Genomic DNA, 23,234 nt, shown 5'->3' with positions numbered 1-23,234 from the left:
ATAATGGTCACATGCTACTTGGGTTATCTCCAATTCTACTGCCGTATAAACCAGGATTGATACGCCTCTCAAATAGGTAGAGTAAGCAGTGTGATAGCCTATAGCTACCGTATATAGGCTCTACAAAGGGCTAGGACATTTTGACCAGTTATATGCATCTCTTGAAAGCAGACGAGGTTAGGGGAATGCTTCTTAATATAATCGAATACCGTGGAATGAGTTGAAACCTCTAACATTTAATGACAATACCGTGACACCATATTGAGTAACCAGTTCTGGCAGTTGAGTTGTAAATAGCCCAACATAAGCAGAGAAGAGACATCTTACCCATTCACACATCCATACACACCTGACAAACAGAAATCTCATTGAAACTTGTGAGGTTAAAACAGACCACACAACAAATTACCTTGTCTGACAACTAAACAAGGACACTGAGGCAAACAAGTTGTAGGACAGCCACAAAGTTGCCGATTACCTAGTCCCTGTTCCCTCATGAGGGGGGTACAGTAAAAGAAAAACAGAAAGGAAAAAAAAAAACATGATGGAAATAAAAACTGAACTGCAGCATTAGTATAGTTACGGATGTCAGTAGTTGCTATAATCAGGTGGTGATCCGCCAAATTGAGCTGTTGGTATCTGAAGAGATCAGTGTGTGTAAATGTCTTCCAATCCAACCAGGGGCATCTTCCATGTGACATTATCACTGTACCTTGGTCCATAGATTCTCTAGACATTCTGGGGGTGATCAGGGAGATTGATATCCCTTGAAGGAACTACAATTCTTTTGTTCCATGACCTGGCCTCCTCTACATTGAATATTTGACTGCTGTGTGTCTGCTAATTGGTCATCTTAGAAATGGCAAATTTATGTATAAACAGCTCAGCAGGGAGTGCATCAGAATACCCTTCACCCTTATAGAGCACTTAGAGGATGAATGATACAAGGTTTTGATCCCAGGTTCTTGCCTTCAGGGTGAAGTAAAAGTTAGTTTAAAAAGTAAAAAAATAAATAAAAATAGCATAAAAATATTAAATGTTTAAATCGTCCCTTTCCCAATTTTACATATAATGTAAAACGATAAACAAAAATTTTTTAAAAAAGTATTGCGTGTCCAAACATTTTTCAAGTGTTAAATTTCCTGCACAGTGCTCACCGTAACTGCCAAAAAAAAACACCCAATTTTTGGCCACCTTAGCCCCTGCAAAAATGAATAACAGTGATCAAAAAGTTGTATGCACCCAAAAATTGTACCAATAAAAACTACAGTTTATCCCACAAAAAAACAGGCCTCATACAGCTCTATGAATGGAAATATAAAAAGTTATGGCTGTCAGAATATGGTGATGCAAATAAAAAATTTTTTCAAAGGGTTTTGTTTTCAGAAAACTAGTAAAACAAAACTATAATTGTTTATTGCTCTAATCGTACTGAGCCGCAGACTAATGACGTCATGTCATTTTTAGTGCACTGTGAACACCATAATATCAAAACCTTGTCTGAATTGTTTTTTTTTTTTCAACTTAACCACTCAAATAATTTTTTCCCATTTTCCTATACAATAAAACTTATTACGCAAAAAATAAGCCCTCATATGGCTATATGAATGGAAAATTAAAAAAACCTATGGCTTTTGGAACTTGGGGAGAAAAAAAGTTGTTTAGGGGTTAAAGTATGATATTACTGTAACAGTTTTTGTTATTTTGACAAATTGTCATTTTATAAAAAATCAGGAATTTGGGAGAAATGTTTTCATTAGTTAATAAAATAAAACAAAACTGCTCAGTTTAGTGAAACACATACCCATAAATTTTAAAACTAGCGAAATCTATAATTTTGGAGTGGTGTCTTAATTTTCTTTGTGTGTGTATATGTACAGTTGCAAGAATAAGTATGTGAACCCTTTGGAATGATATGGATTTCTGCACAAATTGATCATAAAATGTGGTCTGATCTTCATCTAAGTCACAACAATAGACGATCACAGTCTGCTTAAACTAATAACACACACAGAATTAAATGCTACCATGTTTTTATTGAACACACCATGAAAACATTCACAGTGCAGGTGGAAAAAGTATGTGAACCCTTGGATTTAATAACTGGTTGAACCTCCTTTGGCAGCAATAACTTCAACTAAACGTTTTCTGTAGTTGCAGATCAGATGTGCACAAAGGTCAGGAGTAATTCTTGACCATTTCTCTTTACAGAACTGTTTCAGTTCAGCAATATTCTTGGGATGTCTGGTGTGAATCGCTTTCTTGAGGTCATGCCACAGCATCTCAATTGGATTGATGTCAGGACTCTAACTGGGCCACTCCAGAAGGTGTATTTTCTTCTGTTTAAGCCATTTTGTTATTTACTTCTATGCTTTGGGTTGTTGTCCTGTTGCAACACCCATCTTCTGTTGAGCTTCAGCTGGTGGACAGATGGCCTTAAGTTCTCCTGCAAAATGTCTTGATAAACTTGGGAATTCATTTTTCCTCAGCCCCAAACCATGATGCCCACCATACTTCACAGTTGGGATGAGGTTTTGATGTTGGTGTGCTGTGCCTCTTTTTCTCCACACATAGTGTTGTGTGTTTCTTCCAAACAACTCAACTTTGGTTTCATCTGTCCACAGAATATTTTGCCAGTACTGCTGTGGAACATCCAGGTGCTCTTGTGCAAACTGTAAACTTGTAGCAATGTTTTTTTTTAGACAGCAGTGGATTCCTCTGTGGTATCATCCCATGAAATCTATTCTTGTTTAGTGTTTTACATATCGTAGATTTGCTAACAGGGATGTTGGCATATGCCAGAGACTTTTGTAAGTCTTTAGCTGACACTCTAGGATTCTTCTTCACCTCATTGAGCAGTCTGCGCTGTGCTCTTGCAGTCATCTTTACAGGACGGCCACTCCGAGGGAGAGTAGCAGCAGTGCTGAACTTTCTCCATTTATAGACAATTTGTCTTACCGTGGACTGAACAGCAAGGCTTTTGGAGATCCTTTTATAGCCCTTTCCAGCTTTATGCAAGTCAACAATTCTTAATCGAAGGTCTTCTTAGAGCTCTTTTGTGCAAGGCATCATTCACATCAGGCAATGCTTCTTGTGAAAAGCAAACCCAGAACTGGTGTGTGTTTTTTATAGGGCAGGGCAGTGTCATGGATGGTGTAACAGAAAACAAGAAGTTACAAATAAGGATCCAACTAGCTTGATCCAAAACTAAGGAACAAAACAGTGACCCCTATTAAACCCCTGAAGCTCTTCCGGTCTTCTCAGCCCATGCAAAGATCTGAAGTGATAGAAGGTTGCATGTCCACGTACCTAGACTGAATGACACATGCAAACCCTATAATAGTGAGGGGACACGACCACCGGCTCCCTGCACTTAATACGGAGGGAGTCAGGGTCACCTAGAACCAAGCCAACAGGAAAACAACAAATACAAAAATAGACTTATCTGAAAACCCAGCTGTAGCAACTTCCATCAGAGAACACAATCCAGGATGTGATATAAACTGCAAGGTGAGGCAGTATGGGGAGGAGATATATAGGGAGGCAATCACTGCTAATAGATGACAGCTGGGAGAGGGAGGAGAGATGTCAAAACGAAAGCAAAACCAAAAGATCATGCAGGAGGTACTGAAGAACATCCATCAGAACTTCTCAAAGATCTGGTGGTGACAGGCAGCTGTAACCAACACCTCCAATCTCATCTCATTGATTGGACTCCAGTTGGCTGACACCTCACTCCAATTAGCTCTTGGAGATGTCATTAGTCTAGGGGTTCACATACTTTTTCCACCTGCGCTGTGAATATTTACATGGTGTTTTTAATAAAAACATGGTAACATTTAATTCTTTTTGTGTTATTAGTTTAAGCAGACTGTGATTGTCTATTGTTGTGACTTAGATGTTCAGATCATATTTTATGACCAATTTGTGCAGAAATCCATATCATTCCAAAGGGTTCACATACTTTTTCTTGCAACTGTATGTATACGCACACACGTGAAACTCAAAAAAAAAAAAAAAAAAATGTATATATCGTACAAAGTTCATTTATTTCAGTAATGCAACTTAAAAGGTGAAACTAATATATTAGACTCATTACATGCAAAGAAAGATATTTCAAGCCTTTTATTTGCTATAATTTGGATGATTATGGCTTACCGCTTATGAAACCCCAAAGTCTCAATTTTGAGGTACCCTTTGCTCAGGGGGTATGGATTAATTAGCTGACTAGAGTGTGACACTTTGAGCCTAGAATATTGAACCTGCATTAATGCAATTCCTTTTAATTTGCATTACTGAAATAAGTGGACTTTTGCACGATATTCAATTTTTTTTCTAGTTTCACGTGTGTGTATATATGTATATATATTATTCTCAAAGTCAAAACAATAATAAAATGCATAGAGTTTGTTAATCCTTTACAGACAGTAAAAAGAAGGGAATATTAGGCTGTTCAAAAATAGCACCAGCGTTTTTCATTAAAAACTCAAATTGCATGTACTATATAAACTGAAAAAATGTTTGAGATTGCACTCTTGGAATTAATATGTATTGCCATAACCATTGTTTCTGAGAATTGCTTAACATTTTTGTCGCATGTAGTCGATCCAACTTCAAGCACCTCTGAACAGGTATTCCAGTCCAGGACGATTGGATTACAGTTGTGCATTTTTGGGGTTTGCCACATAAATGAAATTTCTTGTCACCCCACAAATTCTCTATGGGATTTATTAGGTCAGGAGATTGGGCTGGACACTCCATTGCCTCAATCCTGTTTGTCTGTAAGGGCTCATGCACACGACCGTATTTTCTTTCCTTATACGGAACCATTCATTTCAATGGGTCCACAAAAAAAACGAAAGGTACTCAGTGTGCATTCCGTTTCTGTATATCCGTATTTCGGTTCCGCAAAAAAATAGAATATGTCCTATTATTGTCCGCATTACAGACAAGGATGGTACGGTTCTACTAGGAGCCAGCTGTTCCATTCCGCAAAATACGGAATGCACACGAACGTCATCCATATTTTTTGTGGACCGTAAAAGAGTAGGCAGACAGAAAGGGGTCAAAAGTCAGGCCAAAACGGAACCAGATCAGAATCCAAAAGCAAGTCAAATACACAGCAGAATGAACACTGAGATTATATGAGTCAAAACCGGAATACAGTAGAAAATAAGAAAAGCAAGCAAAGACTCAGCAATCCAGAGTAACAAAACTAGCTAGTGAGGCAGGAATACCAATCACAGGCAACTGTGGTCAGGAGCTGCCTGCTTAAATAGCCCGCCATCAATATGTAAATCCCAGAAAACCCCTTTAACCCCTCATTTACCAATTTGCCATGTTTCATTGCACAATATAAAAGGGAACCACTGAAAACTACAGATCGCCCTGCAAAAAATTACTTTTTTCAAAGTTTTATTGAAACACAAATATAGCCAATGACCCCAAGAATGAAGGAAAAAGGTAATTTTATTGCAAAACAATAAGGGGATGTGTACTAGGATAGTACGCACAGTGTGATACCTCTAGACGCAAAGACACGACCTCGATAGATGTATATAGAATCTTTTTTTATTCACCGTATATGCTCTAGTATAAGCCGACTCGAATATAAGCCGAGGCCCCTAATTTTACCCCCAAAAAATGGGAAAAATTATTGACTCGAGTATAAGACTAGGGTGGGAAATGCAGCATATGTGGGGGATCTGTGGAGGACGCTGTTATGTGGGGGATCTGTGGAGGACAGTGTTATGGGGGATCTGTGGAGGACACTTATGGGGACCTGTGGATGGCACTGTTATGGGGTGGATCTGTGGAGGATGCTGTTATGGGGTGGATCTCTGGAGGACGCTGTTATAGGGGATATGTGCTATGACACACAGGGCCATGAGGGGGGGGGCAGCATAAGACATATAGCATCTTATGCTGGTCCCCCTCATGGCCCTATGTGTCCCCTCATGTGTCCTAAACTGCGCACATAACTGGCTTTGTGTGTAAAGTAATTTACTAGTGTGTAAAACAATCTCTCTCCTATTGATAACAGGTCCGGCCTCTGTACTCACTGTCACGATGAATGCACTACAGCGAGCGGGAGCTGGCCGGCCGGCGCGTGACTGACATCACTTAGTAACGCTCCTCCCACTTCAGGAAGCAGGAGCGTTACTGGGCCGCTCGCTGCAGTGGCATTTTCGGGTCGGGCAAATCGAGACTCGAGTATAAGACGAGGGGGCTTTTTGAGCACAAAAATATGTGCCAAAAAACTCCTCTTATACTCGAGTATATACGGTAGTTAATAAGCGACAACGATGTACTCCTTTCTCAATAAAAAAAACCCTGCAATATTGAAAAAATAACATTAAAAAAATAACGTACAACGATGGAGGATAAATGTAAAAAATAAGAGTATTTCAATATGATAAAAAATTATAAATGGTTAACACTTTTTTGAAGGATTAAAAAGTGCTGTCGATAAAATTATATAATCCCATGTACTTCATAAGCAAAACGTTTGTCGCGTCCAGTATAAACTGACTTTAATTATTGTAAGAAGTGTTGTATGGCATTGATTCCTGCTGTGTGTGGGATGTTAGAATATAGGGTTGAGACATCTAATGTTGCCCAGATGTATGATTCTTTCCATTCAAATTCCTTGAGGGAAATTAAGCTTACCGAATCCTTTAGATACGAGGGTAGTTTAATTACATACTTCTGTAATAGAATGTCAATATAATGGGACAAATTGCAGGTTAGGGAAGAGATGCCAGAGATGATTGGTCTCCCTGGTGGATTAATGATGGATTTATGTACCTTAGGCAGGGTGTAAAATAAAGCTAAATTTGGGTGGTCCACAATGATATACTCTTTTTTTTTTTTTTTTTTTTCTTTTTTAGATGATAATTGTTGGTTTTCAGTTGCGTCAGGATTTGGTAATACTCCTCATCTCTCGAAATTCTGTGTGCTTCGGCTAAATAATCACTTTTGTCCTGGATCACAATGCCACCTCATTTTATCTGCGCTTCTAATGATAGACTAGTTGGTCATAAGGTTCTTTAGGGCATTCTTTTCTACTGAGGTTGTCAGGAATGTTCTGGTCCTTGTTAATGGTCCTGAAGTCTTTAGTGACAAGGGCGGAGAACGTTTCTATGTGGCTCCCCCTATGATGTATAGGCTTAAATGTAGATTTCGGTTTAAGCCCCGTATAGATGGCTTTCGATGTCCCATCGGAATGTGTTGGAATGTTTTATGATGTTGCCTGCGGTGTAATCTTGGGTTTTAGAGCTTGAATCTCAGTGTCGGTGTAACTGTCACGACGAGGTGTGGGAGGGAACACCTACACCAAACACAAGGGAGAAAAGGGGGGTAGAGGTTTCTGGCTTAGAAGCTAGGTCACCACCTAATAAATCCTAACCCTAGCCCTGACTGCTAACCGAATGAACGGACCTCAGTGGTAGGACCATTCATTCACTGGAACCTAAAGCTTGACTACCCTGTAATGCCCCAGGTAGTAATAGGGCCCAAAGACGACCAATTCCTTAAGCTGAAGGAACGGGGGTCTTGACTCAGACCAGACACTAGAAGACAGGGGAAACAACACAAAACAAATACAAAGAAATTATCCTGAAGTAAAAAGAGCAGGAACACTAGAGTAGACAACGCACACCAGCTCTTCCACTTGTAAATGAAGCTATACACCGCTGGGAGTGAAGGGAGTAGCCAGACTTAAATAGTAATGACCACTATGCTGCACCTGACTAGAGGTGTGGTCATTACCATCAAAAACAAAGTGAAATTAAGAGGCAGACAGCTAACCTTCGACCTTCTAACACCTAGCCTGGGAGTGATCTTAACAGTAACGGATGAAAGTAATTCAATCCACAAACAATTCTAATTCATTAAATTTGCCTGTGGGACAAAACAAGAGGCCCTTTTGTAACAGGCTGGTCTCTGCGTCACTTAGTAAGTGTAAGGATAGCTTGTAAATTCGGACTAATGCATCTTCTTGTTTCTCTTGGGACTCCGTGTTTGTCTCAGTTTTCTTTTTGTTGTGTGTGTGTGGTCTTGGTCTCTCTTTTCCTCCTCCTCGTCCTCTTCTAAGCTTATTCTTCTTTTTAGTCCCCTGATTGGGGCAGGTCGAAAGAAGTCCGTGATCATTGTGGTCCCTGATGGTTGCCTCAAGGCATAGGTCGCTTCCGGGGTCAGGGCCCCGGGTAAGGGTAAAAAAAGACTGATGACCAATGGGATCTGGATTATCTTGGGTACTGGTATTGTGGATGGTAATGAGGGAGTCTTCAGACAAAGCGTAATTATTTTTATCGTATGTGTTATGTTCAGTTGGTAGCTAGGCAGTGGAAATAGGTGGCAGTGTAAAAGTTAGCAGCGACCAGATGGATGTAGAAGAACCGAAGGTGGTGGGCGGAAAGTTGAGCTGGTAAAGAGAATGGTTACCAGTTTCCAAAATAGGTGACATTGTAGGAAAATTGTTAGGGACGAACCACTGGATTGAGGCTGAACAGGAATTAGCCTTAGGCCAAATGCACACGGCTGTTGTTCACGGCCGTGAGCGGTCCGTGGAACCGCGGCCTGGATTCCTGCTGAGAGCAGGAGCGCACGGCGTCATAGCAACCAATGAGGCTGTGCGCTCCTGCTCTCAGCAGGAATCCAGACCGCGGTTCCACGGACCGCTCACGGCCGTGAACAATGGCCGTGTGCATTCGGCCTTAGTCCTGAGAAATTTCAGGAATATATAGCATATGTGGCAAAACAGGAAAGGCGCTCATAGGGTAGTATGAATTAGAAAGTATATTTGGGAACAGAATATGCCAATAGTTGTGCTCACCTTATGGTGTTGTGCATACGCAGGCACAACACTCATGAGTGCAAAGGGTCGGTGCGGTCAGAGTCCATTTACTGCTTTCTCAAGTCTAAAAAAACACAATAATGAAAAAATAACAATATAAAAAAAGAAAATTGAAAATAAAATGTACAGACAAACTAAAGGGACCGCAATGTGCACGTATGGTTTGCTTGGTTTCTCCTACGTAGAGGACTCTGCAGGGGCATTTAATGAGATAAACGAAAGAAATCTGTAATTGGAAATGACCTGCCTGTGTGTGGATGTGTGATGTAATCGGAGAGAAAAAGAGAAAGGAGGCAGCGCCTCGTGTGTGTTTTTGTTTGCCACCAGGTTGCAGTAGATAATAAATTGTGTTTACCATATGATGTTGTGATGAGTCACAACACCTTTATTTTGCCTTGCTGGTATTTTCCCGTCCAGCTTGCGGGGTAACTGCTCTGCTGCCAAGGTCTTTGCTCTTACCACTGCAGCGGTTTTTAGGAATGAGAAACAGCAGTAAAAAGGAAGAAACACAGGACCTTTTCCCGGCGCTGATGCAGAAGACATGGAACCAGAATGGTATTGATAAAACAGTAACAATTCTTTATTCCGGGTCTACGCGATTCAGAAGCGAACAGCCCCCTTCATCAGGACAATAAAACATTTTATTGTCCTGATGAAGGGGGCTGTTCGCCCCTGAAATGCGTATACCCGGAATAAAGAATTGTTACTGTTTTACCGATACCATTCTGATCCCACATCTTCTGCATCAGCACCGGGAAAAGGTCCTGTGTTTCTTCCTTTTTATTACTGTTTGATATAATCGCCCTTGATATTGGAACAGCAACTGCAATGCAAGCAAGGAAAAGTGCCACGGCGCTGGGTCTTTAGGAAAGTTTGTCTTGGTTGGAATATTTGGCTTCCTGTATCAGCTTTAATGAGTTTGTCTTTAAGGTTCGGGGGTCTTTTTAGGCACATTAGGGGTGGGGTTTGAAAGGATTGTATCGTGGGGTATGCATTTTTTAGGATGGGCCAATGTTTGCGAATTGTGTGTTGAACGTTAGGCATAAGGGGATGATATGTGTGAACAAAAGGAAGCCATTCAAGTTTTTTTTTATTATTATATTTTTTTTTACACTGTTAGATGTATGAGACATTTTATTGTCTAGTAATTTCTTAGGGTAGCCTCTTGCAGTGAATTTTTCGGCCATGGTTTGGATTGGTGTCTGTCGGGTATGTGGGTCAGAGACAATGCAATTGACACTGTGAAACTGGGATCTTGGAAGGGAATTTTTAGTAGCAGAAGGATTACAACTGGAATAATGTAGGAGACCATTGCGGTCTGTCTGTTTTGTGTAGAGGTCAGTACTGATGTTGCCCTAATCGTCCTTCAAAATTCCTGTGTCAAGAAAGCTAATGGAGCGAGAATAGTTATTTAAGGTGAATTGAAGTTCTGGTTGAGGGCTGCTGATTGAACATGTGAACTCAAACAAGGAAGTGAGGGGCCAATTCCATATACAAAAAATATCATCAATTAATCTTAACCAACACGCAGCACATTGTTTAAAGGTGTCTAGGGAGTATATGTACGATTCCTCAAAGTGGGCCATGTAACCATTAGCGTATGGCGGGGCCACATTCGTGGCCATAGCGGTCCCACATGTTTGCAGGTAGGTGTCATAGCCTTTTACCTCTGATTAATGAATTCATGTTCCTTTTCTCACTAGTGACTTATGTGACCAAGTTCCGAAGTGACCAAAACGTCAAGACTCAGAGTCTCCTATATAGGCATTTTTTTCCATTATGACCTATGTATTCATTGGAGGATATGTCACAATAACATTTTATTTGCATAAAAACCCTGCGTGTGCGGTGGTATCTCTCTTACTATTGCGAACAAGAATTGGACATGCTCTATTTTTATTTTATTTTTTATGGGACCACGGAACGGAAGTGCGGATGCAGACAGCACATGGTGGTGCAGTCCGTATCTTTTGCGGCCCCATTGAAAATGAAAGGGTACGCACCCCTTCCGCAAAATTGCGGAACGGATGCTGATCCATTATGCGGACGTGTGAATGGATCCTTAGTTATGTTCGGTTGTAGCAGGATCCATACCTGAATTCATACATAACCCAAAACTGAACTTTGTACACGAAACTTGAAACACAAGTTCGCTCATCCGTAGTTGCGACCACAGGGGTGAATAAAGTGTTTTTCTTTTCACTCATTTTTGAGTGCTGCCATTTTTGAAAAATTTTATATTATCCTAGATTTGTTGCCAGATCCATTAGCCTGCAACTCCATATTTATATTTGGCCTGATGTGCTGCCATTGTTAGATATATCTCATATAATATGAATTTCTGTCTGTCTGGACGTTCTTTATGCGCGACCAAACGACTGGACTGATCTTCACCAAATTTGGCATACACACACATCGGGTGTCCGGGAAGGTTTTAGACCGGGTCTCGGCTTTCTAGGACGTACTGTTCCTGAGAGATTCCCAAAAAATGACCCACATTCAAGCCTGCAAGTCTTTCTCTTCAAATCCCAACTGCCATAAACCCAGTTTTACTCCAGGTTTCCATAACAACCCGGCCATTTTTCTTTACTGCTTAAAGGGGCGGGCACAGTAGAAGTCACTGTTAAAGGGGTGGTCACTATGAAAGTCACTGTTAAAGGGGCGGGCACTGTGAAAGTCACCGTTAAAGGGGAGAAAAACAAACAAACCAGCACCTCCATAATACGTAAATGTGAGAACGCAGGTGCACGCTACCTTGGCTGAAACACAATGGAATTATTAGAACTACAGGTAACAGCACACTGCTAGTCAATTGCACAAAGATTTAAGCAAATACTGAATAAAAATAGCTGCTTGGTGGCCATACTTAATGCAAGGGCAGTTAGAAGCTCTTTGTGCATATAATTGATCAAAAATATGTCGGGCCCATCTACCGGACGACAAGGTGGCTTCTAATCAGATGGGGCCTACTCTAACATCCCTCTCCTGGGCTTACCGCCTACAAACTGGGCAAAGTAGCACCTAGCTATATCCTACACATGCCTCTCCCAGGCTGTCAGCCTGCAATATGGGCAAAGTAGAATAGAATACAGCTATACAATCTATCTAATTAAAAAGCTTTAAGGGGACGGGGTATTGTGGAAATCACTGTTAAGGAGATAGGGTACTGTGGAGGTCACTGTTAAGGGGGCAGGATGCTGTTGAGGTCTCTGTTAAGGGGGCAGGGAACAGTGGAGGTCGTCACAATTAAGGGGATGGTCTGCTATGGAGGTCAGTGTTAAGGGGCGTGGTGCTGTAGAGGTCACTGTTAAGGAGGCAGGGTTTGTGGAGGTCACAGTTTAATGTAACAGAGCTCTGTGGAGGTCACTGTTAAGGGGGCGGGTTTTGTGGAAATCACTGTTAATGAGAGGGGGTACTGTGGAGGCCATTAATAAAGTGGCGGCCGCTGTGGAGGTCACTGTTGAAGGGGCGGGGTACTGTAGATGTCACCATTATAGTGGATACTGTCTATCTTTTAACGACACACACAGACATTAAATGAAATAGATGAAATATACCAGTGTGAAGCTGGGTCTTTCTGCTAGTGTGTGTGTGTGTGTGTGTATATAATATATATATATATATATATATATATATATATATATATATATATCTGGTGAATAAAGCCTTTTTCTACTTTTTACAAATTGGATGTGCTGCGGAATTCTTTGTGTGTGTGTGTGTGTGTGTGTGTATATATATATATATATATATATATATACAGACGTGGACAAAATTGTTGGTACCCTTTGGTCAATGAAAGAAAAAGTCACAATGGTCACAGAAATAACTTTAATCTGACAAAAGTAATAATAAATTAAAATTCTATAAATGTTAACCAATGAAAGTCAGACATTGTTTTTCAACCATGCTTCAACAGAATTATGTAAAAAAATAAACTCATGAAACAGGCATGGACAAAAATGATGGTACCCCTAGAAAACACAGAACATAATGTGACCAAAGGGACATGTTAATTCAAGGTGTGTCCACTAATTAGCATCACAGGTGTCTACAACCTTGTAATCAGCCATTGGGCCTATATATATGGCTCCAGGTAATCACTGTGTTGTTTGGTGATATGGTGTGTACCACACTCGACATGGACCAGAGGAAGCAAAGGAAAGAGCTGTCTCAAGAGATCAGAAAGAAAATTATAGACAAGCATGTTAAAGGTAAAGGCTATAAGACCATCTCCAAGCAACTAGATGTTCCTGTGAGTACAGTTGCACATATTATTCATAAGTTTAAGATCCATGGGACTGTAGCCAACCTCCCTGGACGTGGCCGCAGGAGGAAAATTGATGACAAATCTAAGAGACGGATAATCCGAATGGTAACAAAAGAGCCTAGAAAGACTTCTAAAGAGATTCAAGGTGAACTTCATGCTCAAGGAACATCAGTGTCAGATCGCACCATCCGTCGTTGTTTGAGCCAAAGTGGACTACATGGGAGACGACCAAGGAGGACACCATTGTTGAAAACGAATCATAAAAAAGCAAGACTGGAATATGCCAAACTACATGTTGACAAGCCACAAAGCTTCTGGGAGAATGTCCTGTGGACAGATGAGACAAAAATCGAAGTTTTTGCCAAGGCACATCAGCTGTATGTTCACAGACGAAAAAATGAAGCATATCAAGAAAAGAACACTGTCCCTACTGTGAAACATGGAGGAGGCTCTGTTATGTTCTGGGGCTGCTTTGCTGCGTCTGGCACAGGGTGTCTTGAATCTGTGCAGGGTACAATGAAATCTCAAGACTATCAAGGAATTCTAGAGAGAAATGTACTAGCCAGTGTCAGAAAGCTTGGTCTCAGTCGCAGGTCATGGGTCTTGCAACAGGACAATGACCCAAAACACACCGCTAAAAACACCCAAGAATGGCTAAGAGGAAAAAATTGGACTATTCTAAAGTGGCCTTCTATGAGCCCTGACCTCAATCCTATTGAGCATCTTTGGAAGGAGCTGAAACATGCAGTCTGGAAAAGGCACCCTTCAAACCGGACACAACTGGAGCAGTTTGCTCATGAGGAGTGGGCCAAAATACCTGCTGAGAGGTGCAGATGTCTCATTGACAGTTACAGGAAGCGTTTGATTGCAGTGATTGCCTCAAAAGGTTGCGCAACAAAATATTAAGTTAGGGGTACCATCATTTTTGTCCATGCCTGTTTCATGAGTTTATTTTTTTACATAATTCTGTTGAAGCATGGTTGAAAAACAATGTCTGACTTTCATTGGTTAACATTTATAGAATTTTAATTTATTATTACTTTTGTCAGATTAAAGTTATTTCTGTGACCATTGTGACTTTTTCTTTCATTGACCAAAGGGTACCAACAATTTTGTCCACGTCTGTATATATAATATTAGGGTTATTCCTGCAGTATATAAATGTTTTGCTAGAGGTGGTTGTGCAGTGTGTATGTGTGTGTGTGTGTATATATAATACAAACCGGATTCCAAAAAAGTTGGGACACTATACAAATCGTGAATAAAAACTGAATGCAATGATGTGGAGGTGCCAACTTCTAATATTTTATTCAGAATAGAACATAAATCACGGAACAAAAGTTTAAACTGAGAAAATGTACCATTTTAAGGGAAAAATATGTTGAATCAGAATTTCATGGTGTCAACAAATCCCCAAAAAGTTGGGACAAGACCATTTTCACTACTGTATGGCATCTCCCCTTCTTCTTACAACACTCAACAGACGTCTGGGGACCGAGGAGACCAGTTTCTCAAGTTTAGAAATAGGAATGCTCTCCCATTCCTGTCTAATACAGGCCTCTAACTGTTCAATTGTCTTGGGCCTTCTTTGTTGCACCTTCCGCTTTATGATGCGCCAAATGTTCTCTATAGGTGAAAGATCTGGACTGCAGACTGGCCATTTCAGTACCCGGATCCTTCTCCTACGCAGCCATGATGTTGTGATTGATGCAGAATGTGGTCTGGCATTGTCTTGTTGAAAAATGCAGGGTCTTCCCTGAAAGAGATGACGTCTGGATGGGAGCATATGTTGTTCTAGAACCTGAATATATTTTTCTGCATTGATGGTGCTTTTCCAGACATGCAAGCTGCCCATGCCACACGCACTCATGCAACCCCATACCATCAGAGATGCAGGCTTCTGAACTGAGCGTTGATAACAACTTGGGTTGTCCTTGTCCTCTTTGGTCCGGATGACATGGCGTCCCAGATTTCCAAAAAGAACTTTGAAACGTGACTCGTCTGACCACAGAACAGTCTTCCATTTTGCCACACTCCACACGCCACACTCCATTTTAAATGATCCCTGGCCCAGTGAAAACGCCTGAGCTTGTGGATCTTGCTTAGAAATGGCTTCTTCTTTGCACTGTAGAGTTTCAGCTGGCAACGGCAGATGGTACGGTGGATTGTGTTCACTGACAATGGTTTCTGGAAGTCTTCCTGAGCCCATTCTGTGATTTCCTTTACAGTAGCATTCCTGTTTGTGGTGCAGTGTCGTTTAAGGGCCCGGGCATCCAGTATGGTTTTACGGCCTTGACCCTTACGCACAGAGATTGTTCCAGATTCTCTGAATCTTCGGATGATGTTATGCACAGTTGATGATGATAGATGCAAAGTCTTTGCAATTTTTCGCTGGGTAACACCTTTCTGATATTGCTCCACTATCTTTCTGCGCAACATTGTGGGAATTGGTGATCCTCTACCCATCTTGGCTTCTGAGAGACACTGCCACTCTGAGAAGCTCTTTTTATACCCAATCAAGTTTCCAATTGACCTAATTAGTGTTAATTGGTCTTCCAGCTCTTCGTTATGCACAAATTTACTTTTTCCAGCCTCTTATTGCTACTTGTCCCAACTTTTTGGGGGTTTGTTGACACTAGGTAGGAGATTGTCCTAGGTAGGGTTTCGTTTTTTTTGCGGGATGAGATGGTTTGATTGGTACCATTTTGGGGCATTTTTTGATCGCTTGATATTACACTTTTTGTGTTGTAAGTGATAAATAATGGCTTTTTTTTGTTAAATTTTTCTTTTTTTACGGCGTTCACCAGACGGGTTAGCTCATGTGATATTTTTATAGAGCAGGTTGTTACGGACGCGATTATACCTAATATGTCTTTTTTTTTTTTTTTTTTTTTTACTTTGGTTTTACACAATAAGAACATTTTTTAATTTTTTTAAACCAAAAAAAATCATGTTTTAGTGTCTCCATTTTCTGAAAGTCATATCTTTTTTATTTTTTGGGTGATTGTCTTAAGTAGGGTCTGACTTTTTGCGGGATAAGATGACTGGTACTATTTTGGGGTACATTTGACTTTTTTGCTAAAAAAAATTTATACCATTTTGTGGGAAGTGCGGTGATTACAATTCAATCATATTTTTTTTTTTTTGTGTTTTTTTTTAATGGCGTTCACTGTGCTGTAAAAGTATGTGATCCTTTTATAGATTAGGAGTTATGAATGCGGCGATACCAAACATGTTTAGTGTTTTTTTTTGTTTTTTTGTTTTTGTTTTTTTAACCAATTATACGTGCAGATATAGGAAGAAGTTAAGTTTTACATTTTTTTTTTTTGTACTTTACTTTTACACTGCAGTACACTATACAGTGTCATTCACAGTAAGCCTGACCAGGCTCAGCTATATGATGGCAGTCCGAATGCCTGTGAGGCGTCTGGTTGCCATGGTAACCATCGGGATGCTGCCACAGCAGTGCAGTGGCCCGATGGAGGAGGGAGCTCTTTCCCTCAGTTTACCCTTCAAGCATCGGGCCGCTGCCACAGCAGAGCAGCGGCCCGATGTTTATCCTCTGCATGCAGTGGTCCCTAAGGAGTGAAGCTTATTGCGTCGCCTGCCATCCTGAAGGAATGGGGGGGGGGCGAGTGGGACTTGTTGCATTGCAGGGCCATCCTGAAGGAAGGGGTGGGGCAAGGGGGTTTGTTGCAGCACCAGCCATCCTGAAGGGGAGGGGGGGTGACGGTTTGTATGAAGATGAGGGCGGTCATCCTACATGGAGAGGGAAGGTCCCTGGAAAACACATTGCACCCACGCAGAAAAAAAACTGAACGTAATATCATACAAAACTGACTGAATTTGCTTGCATAATGTGGTGATTTTTCCCTGAACGCACCCAGACCTAATCCTTCACTCTTGTGTGAAAGAAGCCTTATACACACCTTCCATAAATAAAGTACCTCTGCATTTTCCACCAGCACAGTCCTACAGAGCCTGTGTCCTCCACACATGGCTGATCACATCACCACAGGTCCTGTAACCACAATGTAGTGTTTAGTCCAGACTCTGGAGATGCTCCCAGTGAGAGAGATGTCCGTGAGGGGCAGGGCTTCATGTGTGCCTTAACTGGCACCTTCTGAAACAGCACTCCTGACTAGGGAGGGGAGAGGAGGAGGGAGAGGGAGACAGTGCGCACACAAGAGGAATTACAGAAAATCAGATGAGATTCTCTGTAAACTCACTGAGAGCAGCCTGCGGTGCATAGGAAGCACAGCAGGCTGTAGAACAAAAACAAAACAAAAAATAGATGGATAAATAGTACCAATTGGAGAAATGATTTTCTCCACAAAATAAATTAGTGTAAATGTTTTTATTTTTATTTTACAAAGTTGTCCATATCCTTTAAGGCACTGGCTTCAGTTAACTTGTCCATTATATAGGGCGCTGGGTCAGATATCAAATAGTTAATCTGAAGTTAGGTATATGGGGCTTAAAAATTTAGCAGGTGTCCCCTCTACCTAACACATTGACTCAGGGCGTATTAAAGGTGTCTCAGGACCTAAGTGCGGAGCAGGGTCTTCTTGGCAGACCCTCTTCTCTTACACTAGTAAAACTGTTACCCCTTCTTTTAAGGCCAGAAAAGAGGGAGACCTTAATGTGGCAGTGTTGTTGGCACTTAACTTTTACACATCCTCCAACTTTTCCTTCTTACCAACGGAAAAAAAAAACATACCCCTATTAAAGGGGTTCTCCAAAAGTATGATTTTGTCCTCTCATATGCCAGGCACCCCACATGGAATATACTTACCCTAGTCCCTGCTCCCAGCTGCGCTCCTAGTCCCCGCACCACTGCTGCTGCTTTTCCCTGCATATGGAAGGCTCGTCCCCGTCCCCGCCTGCCCTTGGCTGCTTCCCAACCGACACCGGATGTTTTCATCCGTGTGCAGGGAGAATCGGCAGTGGCGGTTCGGGGACCGGGAGCAGGGATCGGTGCAAGTATATTCCATGTTGTCCATGTCCATTGTATAAAACATACCCTGCACTAAAATAGATGATTAGGAGATGAATACGTTATATGCTATAGCAGTTGGCACATTGGTCATCTTTTCTAGTCCTGTCACAGGCTACTACCCTACTGGGCTGAATCAAGATATTCTTCAGCTACTTTGTGCTCCCTCAATATTTCCTTAAAGGGATCCTGTCACTATGAGAATGCAATCCAAGCTATAGAACAGGAGGAGCTGAGCAGATTGATATATAGTTTGAGAAAAGATTCAGTAAGGCCTCTTTCACACCAGCGTGACAGATTAAGTCCAGGTGCGTTCAGTAAAACTCGCACCATTTTGCAAGCAAGTTCAGTCAGTTTTGTCTGCAATTGCATTCTGTTTTTTCCGTGCAGGTGCAATGCGTTGTGATGCATTTTTCACGCACGTGATAAAAAACTGAAGGTTTGCAAACAACATCTCCTAGCAACCATCAGTGAAAAACACATTGCATCTGCTCTTGCTTCCGGATGCAATGCGTTTTTTACTGAAGCCCCATTCACTTCTATGAGGCCAGGGCTGCGTGAAAAAAGCAGAATATAGAACATGCTGCGTTTTTCATGCAACGCAGAATTGAAAAAACGCTCATGTACACAGACCCATTGCAATGGGTCAGGATTCAGTGCGGGTGCTATGCGTTCACGTCATGCATTGCTCCCGCACGGAAAACTAGCTTGTGTGAAAGGGGCCTAAAACTTGTAATTTTATTTATTTAAATTTGTGTTCATTCTGGGCTTTGAAATCAAAGCGACCCTCCCCAGCAACCCGCCTCTTTAATCTTCAACTGCCCCCTAACATTGATCTCCACAGCACCCCATCCCCTTAACAGTAAATAAAAATGTCTGATATGTTATGGAAACCTAGTGTAAAACTGTATGTTAGTGAAGAAAAGACTGAAGGACCTGCAATTCTCTATTGGCTATTAAGGGTCGTGTGACCATGTGTATGTCAGTTAGGATATGACCGAAGGACCTGTGAGCTTCCATTGGCTAATACAGGTCATGTGACAGTGCTATATTTAGATTTTTTTAGTGTTTTAAGAACAGTACATCCTAGAGAGCTGAGACCTGGTCTAAAACATTTCTAATTGTCCAATTTATATGCCAAACTTGGTGCAGATTGGTACAGACAATAGACAGAAATAAAAGATAACTCTTTTTGCTTACTTTTCATTGTCTATCATGTGTCTATCCATAAACTCTTAAAGGCTATTTACACCTTTTGGGGCCATTTTTGTTTTATTAGTCACTTTTTTTTTTTTTTTTTTTTTTGTTATTGCTCTTTTGTCTGTACAGGGCTGATTTTTCTCTAGTAGCAGGATCTGAATTTTCTCTCTGCTGGTTAGAAAGCTCACTTGATGGGCTCCTTATCTCTGATCTGACATTATAGAAGGTTATTATAGCTTAGGTCTTATCTTGCTTATAAGAATGTGGCTTAAATAGGTGTTTATGACCTCTAAGTAATTTAGAGATAAGGTTTATTAGATGACTGGCACAAAGTGAAAGTAAAAAATACATTCACACAGCTAGAAAAATAGTTAACCCTTTGTGACAGAATGGCTCAATATTTTAATAATAAAGACCATTTGAAAAATATATTTTTAATCCAAAATGAGTAAAATGCAATCTTAAAAAATATTGCCCCTGAAGGTGTACACAGCCTTTTAAATTTACATTTTTGTAGTAGTTTGGTATTGTAAACTCAATGATGTAGGTCAGGGCTTGCTTTTTTGGTAAATATTTTTTGTGAAAATTAGTCATGGAGTTAGAAATTTTGTAACCCAACTTTTTGTTTTTCAGTTTTGAAATTTTCAACACCAAAAGAAAGAATTGTGGAGTTCTGGAATGAATGTGTACAGCCCTCAGATGTGTTTGTATGCTCTGTGGAGACAATTTTGCAGTCTTTGAATATACAATATGCTGAAAAAATCAACTTGCAACAACAAGGGCTTTCTGATGCTGGTGAGTAGAACACATTTATGAAGGATAATTCACCATATAAAGTGGATTGTTTTTCCATAGAATGGTTCCAAGAAAATAAAAACATATTTTATTTCTCTTAATCTGTAACTTGTACACAATTGACAAGTGAGGTATTCCAGGTGGTTAAAGTAATCCCTTATCCACAGGATAGGGGATAACTATCAGGTTGGTGGGGGTCCTACCACTGAAACCTCCACCGATCACGAGAACAGGGGCCCCAGTACTCCCTACAACTCCCCTGAAAGGAACGCAGCAGCTGGTTGCTCATGCAAGCTGTCACTCCATTAATTTCAATGGGAGTGGCAGAGATAGGCGAGCGCTGTACTTGGCTATCTCTGGAACTCCCATAGAGCATGTCCGACTGGCCGCTCTGTTCTTTTCAGGGGAGCTGTAGGGGGTATGAGGCACCCGTTCTTGTGATCTGTGGGGGTCCCAGTGGTAGGACCTCCACCGATCTGATACTTATCCCCCAGAAAGTTGTTAAAAGTTAATAAATTATTTGTAAAAAAAAAAAATGAAAAGTACAACTAATTTCTCAAAAAATAAGCCTTGTAGTATTCATTATAGGACCTTATTACTTCACCTCCTTTCACCTGCCTTTGTGTTCCTACCTCCACTGAAAGTGTCCTGGATTTTGGATGCATGTTTTGTACGATCTCTTTGCTGTTTAAGTTCCAATTAGAGATGGCTCTCACTCTGCGGTGTATGGCTTTATTTTTAGGCCGTGCTCCTTGTGAAAACATATGGAAATTGGTCTGTGTCCGCCAAGCTAGAGACCCATCTGTAGACAGCACTGTTTCCATGTTTTTGCCCCCAATAAGAGCAGGGTACGGACTTGCTTACTTGAGTCGATCTGCTGCACAGAAACTTGGATTTTAGGTGCCATCTGAGAGACACAAGTGTTTGCTCATTTATTGGTGATTGTAAAAGAACCATTAGATGCAGCTCATGGTGATACTGGCTCTGTAAAAGGGAAATGGTTTAAATAAATTTTCCATACCTTGCCTTCCTCTTTTTATTTGTTCAAACATCCCTGGGGCAGTGTTATGTAAGGGAACACTTATTAGGGTGGGGCTATAACAGCCTGCTGCCTAGCCTGTGCCTCAGACTGTACTGACCTCGTCGGTGTTATGGTGACTAACTATTTTGCAGCACCAAGGTATTACAAGATGATTATTGAGGTAATTAATTGGGTAGTTTGTTAAATAATTTACCCAGTTATTTTATATAGATGCAGAGGCTTGTTGAGATGCTGTAGACTTGCTATTTGTAGGTAGTGAAGTCGGTGTACTGTGCTATGTGCCACTTTTGTAGGGGGTAGGGGACTTGGGGCACATACTTGCTCATGGATCCACTGGAGGAGTCATCTGTTGCTCTGTGGGACACTTCAAGCCTGGATATGTACATTAATTGTTTTCTATATTTAGCCTTTTTGAGCTTTTAAGTTTGAATTTTAAAATTTTCTTTTATAGGGATAGGGAGGAGGTGGTTTTGCCTGGATTTCCACCAAATTGAATCCCCTGGTTAGAAGAATGTAGTGGAACCCATCCATTGGTGGCCACAATGAAGGGGGGAAAAAAACTATAGTTTTACCACATAGACCTCCTTTTTTTTTTTTTTTCCTTAACCAAGAAGGCCAATATATCCTATATTAAGCAGTCTTCAACAGTTAATTTCACTTTAGTGATCGTGGGAATTTTAGGACTCGGACCCCCCACCAACATAAACTTTAAGTCATATCTGATCGGTGGGGCTCCTACACCACACACCTCACCAATTAGCTGTTCCCTGCAGCCTACGGTGCCTGAACTAGGACCCTTTGCTTAGGGGATATGGGTTAATTAGCTGACTAGCGTGTGACCCTTTGAGCCTAGAATGTTGAATCTTTTCACAATATTAGAATTTTAAGTTGCATTACTGAAATAAATGAACTTTTGCATGATATTGTAATGTATCGAGTTTCTCCTGTAGTTGACCTATTTTGTCTAGACAACTCTGAAATTAAAACAAATTTTTCTGGCACATTCATGTATTTGACATTTTATATGTGTTAGTCTTGTTTAAACCCTATTATATTTCTCAGTCTTTGTAAAGCTGCTTGAAGATATTTTGGATCAAAAGTTGCCCAGAAGATCCAGAACCACTGAAGGTGAACATATAACAATCTTTCAGTATTGGAGATACTTTGATTCGACCACAGCCACTGATTTGGATGTCCTCATGCATAATTTGTCAAAAGAAGGTAAAATAGCTATTTTATTGTTTTGTAATTTTTTGTTCAAAAACATAGAAAATGACATGGAACCTATAAAAAAATTATCTGAATAATTATAGGAGGTCCCAGGCATGGTCAGTGTACAAATGACAACATTAAAGGGCAAAACAGACACCCAGGTATAAACAGGGAGGATGAGGATATTTATCAGTGTAGATAATAGGCCAAACAGCTTGCAGTGACAAATTGCTACTTGCCAGCAAGATTATTAAATATAATCATTAAAGTTAGGTATGATTGTAGGGATTACTAAGCATTGGTATTTAAATGTAAATTAAAGCAGCTTTACTAGCTGACTTTTTTTTTAGCCATGTTCATATGGTCCGAAAAGTTTGGAGGCTTCCATGTAAGTTGTGACACATTGTTACAGCCTCACGTGACAGGGGGCTTCTTTTCCTTTCCTATGTGTCGGCACATAACCAGTGACATATAAAAGGGCTGGCTGACTAACCTATGAATTGTTGGCATTGGCAGCATGAAATACTGATAGACTTCCAGATTGCCAAGAAATATGGGGAGATTTTGCCTCCTGCAGCGCAGTAGTGGCACCAAAAAAAGTCCTATTTTGAAGAAAACTGTGTGACTTTTTGCCTTATTACACCACATTAAATACTTTTTATAAAAAGTGGGTGAATGAGGTCAGTGCCAACTGTTTATGCCAGAAAACATCTGAAATCTGCTCCACCTGCTAGCTGGCGTAGATTTCAGACTCTGGCTCTTTTACCTGCCATCATTCACCAGAAATAATTTTATGTGGTTTTATATGGACTACCAATTTTATGTGGTTGTTATTGTTTTCTTGTAATAAGGGACCTTGACA

The 23,234-nt window shown here is 40.7% G+C and overlaps 1 protein-coding gene across 7 annotated transcripts in view; it reads left to right on the top strand.

Annotated features, from left to right (window-relative positions):
• RIPOR1 (RHO family interacting cell polarization regulator 1) overlaps nt 1-23,234 on the top strand; it is a 289,814-nt gene that overhangs the window by 245,314 nt on the left and 21,266 nt on the right. For all 7 annotated transcript variants that reach the window (XM_044271143.1, XM_044271141.1, XM_044271138.1 and 4 more), the window contains 2 exons: nt 19,957-20,118; nt 22,223-22,381. In XM_044271143.1, the coding sequence (XP_044127078.1) occupies nt 19,957-20,118; nt 22,223-22,381 (321 nt within the window). The remainder of the gene's footprint in view (nt 1-19,956; nt 20,119-22,222; nt 22,382-23,234) is intronic.

This window comes from Bufo gargarizans, chromosome 10, assembly GCF_014858855.1.
Source record: "Bufo gargarizans isolate SCDJY-AF-19 chromosome 10, ASM1485885v1, whole genome shotgun sequence".
Lineage (NCBI taxonomy): Eukaryota > Metazoa > Chordata > Amphibia > Anura > Bufonidae > Bufo > Bufo gargarizans.
The sequence above is the reverse complement of the archived record's forward strand: the minus strand, read 5'-3'. Positions and strand labels throughout refer to the sequence as shown.